At 39.7% G+C, this 8,159-nt stretch overlaps 1 protein-coding gene across 2 annotated transcripts in view; it reads right to left on the bottom strand.

Annotated features, from left to right (window-relative positions):
• Positions 1–7,249, bottom strand: part of LOC101845424 (low-density lipoprotein receptor-related protein 8) — an 18,495-nt gene extending 11,246 nt beyond the window's left edge. Inside the window, exon 1 of one of the 2 annotated variants that reach the window (XM_005107369.3) lies at positions 7,059–7,249. In XM_005107369.3, coding sequence (XP_005107426.1) covers positions 7,059–7,203 — 145 coding nt within the window. In that variant the 5' untranslated portion in view covers positions 7,204–7,249. The remainder of the gene's footprint in view (positions 1–7,058) is intronic. The other variant, XM_035972167.1, reaches the window with a different exon arrangement.
• Positions 7,250–8,159: the final 910 nt, after the last annotated feature.

The following is an 8,159-nucleotide window of genomic DNA, read 5'->3' as shown; positions in this document are numbered from 1 at the left end:
TAGTCCAAAGGAGAGACGAGGTCAATACATTTGGAACCAGTAAAGCTGCAGGGGCTGCCAGAAGACAGTTCGGATCGTTCCTCCATGTCGACTGCCTTAGGGGCCCTCCCTCCGGATTTTTTAGGGTTTACTCTCTTAACCTTTCATTCTCCCGTATGCACCTACAAGACAGTAGGAACAGCTGCAGGTAGTACCATCTACTGTCATTTTGGTAGCAGCACTAAGGGTGACCTGACCTTATTTTATAATAGTATTAATAATAATAATAATAACAAAGGTGGTGATGATGATATAATAATGATGATAATAATAATGACAATAATAATATCGATAATATTATTATTATTAATAATAATAATAATAATAATAATAATATTAATAATAATGATGATGATAATGATGATATAATGATAATAATAATGACAATAATAATGATTATAATAATAATGATAATGATAATAGTAATAATAATGATTATAATGATAATAAAAATAATAATTATTGCATCTATATATCGCATTTCCACACTCAACAGCATGTCCATGCGTTTTACAACTATTATTAACCAGCAGATCTAAAACACTTAGAATCATTTTCGGCCAACCGGGAAGTATACGCGTACAGTGCAAGATTTCACGCGCTCAAAAAATAATAGTCAAGATCTTTCACTGTCTATATCATGTATTTTTTCCACCTTGGTGAAGTGAGGAAAAGTTTGGCAAAGTGCCTTTCCCAAGGACACAGCGTTGGGCTCTTGGCGGGGTTCCAACACACGACTTTACATCGATAGATGCAATAAGGTTAATATTTATTGTCAAAAATGGCCGAAAATCATTTTGACGATCTGTAAATTTTAATGTTCACTCTCAGATCGTCAGCAAGCAAATGCTATTGCTGGAACCTTGAACCCAACGTTTTGCGTTTCAGCACTCGTAAGAAGGTTGTTCACACTATATTATACGAGACCATTTTATTGTTTATTCTTGATAGAAAATATTCTTTAGGGATATCCAGTCCCACTTCTTTCAATTCAGTTATTGTCTCGCTGGCTCGACAGGAATTGGTTAAATGTTAGCTGTATGTTACTTGGCGTCGATCAGATATCCTGTCAAAAAAATCCTCTGGACACATCCGATTTCCCTCAATTTTTTTCTTTCTGTTAAATTCGGAGACCGTCATAGTGCTATGGAAACAAGCTGCGAGGTGTTCACCTCTCATTCAATGGGTCCCGGGTTTGAAGCCTTACATCGACGGAAAATCCTCTTCTCTAAAATTCATTCACCTGATCTCTAACCAAGTTCTGTCGTCTGCTTTCGTCTCCACTTCCTACACCCCCCCCCCCTTTTGCCCTTTTGCCCTTCAACTGGGCTCCTGCCTCTAATGTTACTCCTGGCTTCTTACTGCTGTCTTTTAGTCACACCCCTGATCTCTGGATATGTAAGATCTAACACCTAGCTTTCTCGGACAGGGGGGAAACTCTGAGGTCCTGTGCGCAAGTTGCGCATTTTAAAGATCCCTTGGTAGTCCTAAAAATGATAAGAGTAAGCTTCGGCTGCCGCCCTGGATAAATAAAAAAAAAATTCCTACTAAAAACTGAGCGCGCGCTCATTTGACCAATATGCAGTTGTGAGTGCAGTAAACCACTTGTTTTGTTTGTGTGTGTGTGTGTGTGTGTGTGTGTGTGTGTGTGTGTGTGTGTGTGTGTTTGTTTGTGTGTGTGTGTGTGCCTGGTGAAAGTCAGTGGCGGCATCTTGCAGTTTCAGCCCCACCTGGTTCTCTTCAACAAAAGTTATTCCTCTGACAAAAATATTTACAAAAAACATATCACAACTATTTTAAAGTGATAAGACATAATGATTTATTAAGATAAAAGCGAAACTGTACGAACACCCTAACAAAACTTATGATGCATAACAAATCGAAAAGTGATCTGAATGGTGTATAGGTCACCTACAATTTACTACGATTACAGCCCAGTCCTATCGCGTGCTCCTTCTCTTCAGGAGAACTAAATCGCATTAGTTTGTCTTCCTTCAGCCCTTAAGTTCCCACAGACTTAATATCACTAGGGTCTTGACCTTGCATGGGTCAATGCAAAGACAAAGGAACAGATGGATCTATCATCAGCCTCAGGAGCTGAAACTGGGCTGTGGTACGTAATTATGCATCGTACCACTGACTGTTGACACCAACTTTGCACATCCTCGCGGCCCTAGGCCAAAGCTTAGATTGAGCACGAACCGAGGTAGTTTTAAATTGGAATTTAAAGTTTATTCTTCAATGCCGCATTGTATCATGTAGAACACTTAGTGGAAATTCGCTTTAGTTCTTTATTACGTAAAGCTAAGCTCACTGTCAAGAGACTGGGCCCAAATCATACAGCAACATTCTGGCATCCTGTTATGAATGGAAAGCAACAGAGATATTTTAATCATGAATGATTCATCATTAAGAATGCATCGTTCAACCAAAAACGCCATCGCCAAATTTGCTCAACATAAACCGAAGGACAAAAATCATGTACGTAGGTGAGTCAATTTTCCTAGTTTCAAATAGGGTATTGCCGCTAACAAGATTATAATGTTTTTAAATATATTTATATTTTAGCTTAGTATTTTATATGCGTGTGCCACTGTCTTTTCTTTCATTATGCATCCTTTATAATATCTGAGTGATCTCAATTTTTGGTCCACGCAAACCTCACCCTCAATACAACCTACCCGACGCCTCTGGTGAAAGATACCGTAAGACGCTTTTGCTCCAAGTTCGATACAGGGCAATAAAGGCAAAAACTCGATTTTTAAACGATTGAGTTCCCTTAAAAAATTATTCTGTGTCCATCATCTATCGATATTATTCTAGGCTAAAATGAATTTTTGGAGATGATTTTGTACACAAGTCATCTTGCGTAATAACATTATCCAACAGAGCCTACATGCTGAAGGATTCTACGACTCATTCTCACAAACACACTCCATACTAAAATTTAAGTCAGCTTGTTATCTACGTCGTTCCGTGAAAAGGACATGAGTGTAACAAAACAGTGAGGGATGGCAAGTTTTGCGCATGTGTACTAGACTCTATGTTCCACTTCATAAGCAAAGCAAAGCCAAAAAGCCACTCTTCGAAATTTCTAGCATTGTCATTGATTCCGATTTCTGCGACTCATTCATAAAACTCAACCCCTGTAACATCCATAATAATAATAATAATAATAATAATAATAATAATAATAATAATAAAGATAATAGCATTTGCATATCACAAATCCCTGCTCAACAGCTAACTCTATGTGCTTCACAATTTATACAATTACCCCAGCAGACTGGGAAGCATACAGTGCAATCTGCCATATATAGGCGCCAAAACACTATATACGGACAAGACCTTTCGCTGTCTATGGCGGGTACCCATTCCCACCTGTGTGAAGTGAGGAAATTCGTGTTAAGTGCCTTTCCCATGGACACAACGTCGGGCCCGCGGCTCGAACACCCGAACCCGATACCTCACATGCACAAACGAGTCCGGTAGCCTAACCACTAGACCACCGACGACACATTTAGGTCAGCTTATTTTCTTTTGAGTGGTATGTTGTGCGCATAGTGGACGTAGGGGTGCTTCACGAATACGCCTACCCTCCCAGACTTCATGAACAAAGCCAAGTCAATTTTACGAAATTCTAGCTCCAATTGACCGTGAAGTGAGAGTTGCTTAGAAATGGTTTACTGACACTTTGAAACTGCTAAAAAATTGCACTTTGAGTAGAAACAGTGTTTCAAGAGTTTTGGAGAGAAACAACACAGTTGACTGATCGATCGATATTCATTAGGATTCAACATGATCTCAAATGTGAAACATCGTGGTGAAATTAGACTCTTGTCATAATAATGAAATTGAAAGAAACTGGCATTTTTTTGGGTCTGTTTGGCAATTTTAAAAAATCGAATTTTTGCTGTTTTACTCAGTAGCTTTAAGGTCTTATACAAAACGCATTCCTGTGTGGATTTTACTGAAAAATGTTGATTTAAGGAACAAAAAAGTACATTTGCAGTTTCTAAGGACTGTCATTCTTTGGAACTCGCCAAAATTCTCGCTAATTTTACCCCTGTAACCAAGCGACCTCAACTTCCTTTAATCTCAAATATCTCGACTTCCTTTCACGAAAAAAGTTAATGAATATTTTTTTTTCACCAAAAACAAAAGAAATGAAGAAGTTTTAAAATGAGACTAATAAGTCCACTTGTCCAAAAATTGACGAGTGCCTGATTCTACCGTGTAATGACACAGTTGGCTTATATACCCTACCTGACAATATTAAATAAATCTCACAAAATACTGAAGCTATCTTAAAATTTAAAAAGTAAGCTGTTTATATTGTGAATTATTTTTTGTTTCATAGAAGGCAGTGAAAAGCAATTCTTCAAAATGTGTCAAACCGTGCCTTTCACCTGGTACACACACAAATTACGTTCGTGTTTATTCATTCATTGCTTTATTCAACCATTCAGTCTCTTTTCCAACTTATTGATTAGCTGCTTTTAACCTACAACTCTTTGTACCATGCATACGTGAGGCATCGTGGTGAATCAGACGCTCGACAAAATAATGAAATCCTAAAACCAGGTTTTCCAAAACCAGTTTGACAACTATTATAGAATTTAAAAAAATATTTTGGCTCACCATCTTTTATGTCCGTATGAAAAAATCTCCATGTGAATCTTACAGGAAAACATTGATTAAAGTCACAAATAAATATGTCATTTTACAGTTTTCAAGAACTCTCAAACTGTTGAAGTTACATAACTTTGGCGGTCATTTTCTCGCTAGTTGTACTACTGAAACCAGGCGATCCCATCTCCTTCAATCGCAAATATCTCAATGTCTATTCAAGACAGATGGGCATTAATTTCATTGAAAGCAAAGTAAACGAATAAGCTTTCAGATGATGCCAATAACGTCACATGCCCAAAAAATGACGAGCGCCTCATTTCTCCGCGTCGTGACACATACCTTTCCTGTGGGGTTTATGTATACCAATTTTTGCTTTATCTCATTGTTTCACATTTTCTTAATTAATTACCCATTATTTTATTTTCTAGCAATTGTTGCTTACAACATTTGGTAAGTTTAGTTTCTGGCAACAATACCTATTCATTTTTTTGTTTTCGATCTATCTATCTGTCTATCTATTTATCTATCTATCTATCTATCTATCTATCTATCTATCTATCTATCTGTCTGTCTGTCTGTCTGTCTGTCTGTCTGTCTGTCTGTCTGTCTGTCTGTCTGTCTGTCTGTATGTATGTATGTATGTATGTATGTATGTATGTATGTATGTATGTATGTATGTATCTTTACGTAGGCGTATTCAATTGTTTGTAAATATAATCATCATCATCATCCGGTGCCTTGCCGACTGGCGTGGGCGATCATGGACCTCCACTTCACTCTGTCTTGCGTTGCAGCAATGGTGCCTGTTGTTCATGCTGCTCCTAGCCATGTTGTCATCTTGTCCAGTATCTTTTCCCTCTGTCGCCTCTGCCTCTCTTTCCATCAAACTCGCCTGTTGTTACAATATTCTCTCATGCTTCTTTCCGCATTGTGAGTCCGAAGAAATTTGCCGGTCGCTTTCTTATATTCGTCATAAGCTGTCTTCTACAATTTGCTTCAACCAAGACTTCTTCATTTATTTTTCCAGCTGTCCATGGGATACGTAGCATGCGTAAAAAGGGCTAGCGGAGTAAACAGTGCAAAATCCAGCAGAAGGCAAGGGGAAACCACTGCTGTATTCTTTCCCAAGAATACCATGGATCATAACAAATATAAACGTGCATACTTTAAAAAGTAAACAAACAAACAAACGCAGACTGATGTACACTCCTCGGGGACACAGCGGTTGTTTCTTTGACACATGTACTCGTCTGACTGACAGGCCCCTGTTGTTTAGGTTTGTTTGTTTTGCGTTGTTGTTTGTGTATGTGTTTTTGTTTTTGTTTTTGTTTGTTTGTGTGTGTGTGTGTGTGTGTGTGTGTGTGTGTGTGTGTGTGTGTGTGTGTGTGTGTGTGTGTGTGTGTGTGTGTGTGTGTGTTTTGTTGGGTTTTTTTGTCGGGGGGGGGGGGGGGGTTGTGTTTTGAGGGGTTGAGTTTCGGGGATAGGAGGTGGGAAGGATGGAGAAGAGGGAGGGAGATTATTATACAGAAGGGATGATGGTAGAAGGATTGGTAAATGGACGGGGAGGAGGAAATGGGGAATCGGTAGGATAAGGGAGGAGGAAAGAAAAGGGAGAGAAACATAGCAAGGGTAGGGGGAAAAGCGAGGGGGAGAGGATGCGGAGAGGAAGAGGATAGAGAGGACCGGAAAGAAGAGGAAAAAATAGGGAGCATAGATGATGGGGAGAGGAAAGAGGAAAGAAAATGAAGCAGCATAGGGTGGGGGAAGGGGGTGAGACGCAGATGTAGAAGATAGGAGAGAAGAAGGAAGGGAAAGGGTGATGGGGCGACAAACGTTTAGGGATGAAGAGGGATAGAGATTATTGGATGGAGGAAGAAGCTAAGGAAAGAACAGGAAGAACTGTTATTGGAATGTAAAGAGGGAAAATGAGGGGGGATTGGGGGCTGGGGAAGGGGAAGTTGTGAGTGAAGAAAGAGAGCAGGGAGGAGGAGGAAACAGGGTTTATGAAAACGAGGGAAGTGGGGAAGGTGATGAGTATAGAAGGATAGACGACACAGAAGAGGAAGCATTACAGGAGAGACGAGAGTAATGTGAACAGAAGAGCAGAAGGTCGACGTTTGAGTGATATCAAGGTCATGTCATTCAGTAAAGACGCATCCTAAATTCTAACAGATAATTTTGGATAAACAGAGCAAGGAAAAATTTGAATAAAATATACACCCAAAACCCCCTGCCCTTTCAGCAGAACTGCTAACTCGGCTTGGATACTTAAACCACACAAAAAATAAACAAAACAGCACAAAACAAAACAAAACAAACAACCCCGCCCTCCCCCACAAAAAGCCCATCCGCTTTTTGTGTAAAACTGCTGACTCAGTTCGTCTTACCTCGATTGCTTCCACTTCGTCGTGCGCCAGGTCTGTGGTTACGACGCGGATTCTGTTGCGGACGGCTGGACACAAGGGCGAGATCGTTACATACGAGCAGAAGCAAAACCAGGAGAGTCATCCTGTGCATTCTCGAAGCAGCCATCTTAATTGGACTAAAAACGAAATTTTGTGTTTGATGGTTATGAAGAGAAAAGAGAGATAAGATAAAATGTGAGATAAATCTTTATACCCAAAAACTGGAATATTGGTTTGGTGTTTGGTCAAATCACTGGCACATTGGTTTGGTATTTTGTCCACAAACGGAAACACTGGTTTTGTGTGTTGTATCATAATATTGTTATATACATTACCATTATTTATTATCATTATTATATTATGATTATGTTTATGAAGATGATGATGACTTCTGCGGCAACCAATTGGTCAAGGACAACTTACATGTCCTTTAAAAAATTAAAACACTGAATTAAAAAAAGGCAAATTACAGACAACACCAACATTTTGACCATTGACATTGTAGACATGTACAACAACATCCCACACAAAGAGGGAGTCGAAGCCTGCCGCTTTGCTCTCGCTAGCCTCTCCACATACACCCCATGTCAAATAAGAGAAATTTGTCAACTCCTGGAACTAGTCCTTACACTAAACTTCTCCTTCAACGACCAACATTTTCTTCAACTCACAGAAACAGCCATGGGAACACCTGTAGCTCCTTTCTATGCCAACATTATTATGGCAGAATTTTGGCGTAAAAACATCGCCCCCCCCCCTTTCCCAACCAACCGGTTTTGGTCATGAGATACATGGACGACAGTATCGCCCTACATGATGGTAATTCTCAACAAACGCATCAATTTCTTTCGGACATCAATAGCGTCCATGACACCATCAAATTCACACACTCCAACCCCGGAAAGTCTACAGCTTTCCTCGACCTCTCCATCCACCTTCTCAATAACAACATTGAGACAGACCTCCACCTCAAACCAACCGACTCTAAGCGCTACCTCCCCCCTTCTTCCAACCACCCCAAACATGTTTTCCGTTTTGTTGTTTACAGTGGTGCGCTCCGACTCCGACGCATTTGTTCAAGAG

Source organism: Aplysia californica, unplaced genomic scaffold (genome assembly GCF_000002075.1).
Source record: "Aplysia californica isolate F4 #8 unplaced genomic scaffold, AplCal3.0 scaffold00598, whole genome shotgun sequence".
NCBI classification, from domain to species: domain Eukaryota; kingdom Metazoa; phylum Mollusca; class Gastropoda; order Aplysiida; family Aplysiidae; genus Aplysia; species Aplysia californica.
Note: the sequence above shows the minus strand (reverse complement) of the source record. Positions and strands in the feature narration are given on the sequence as shown.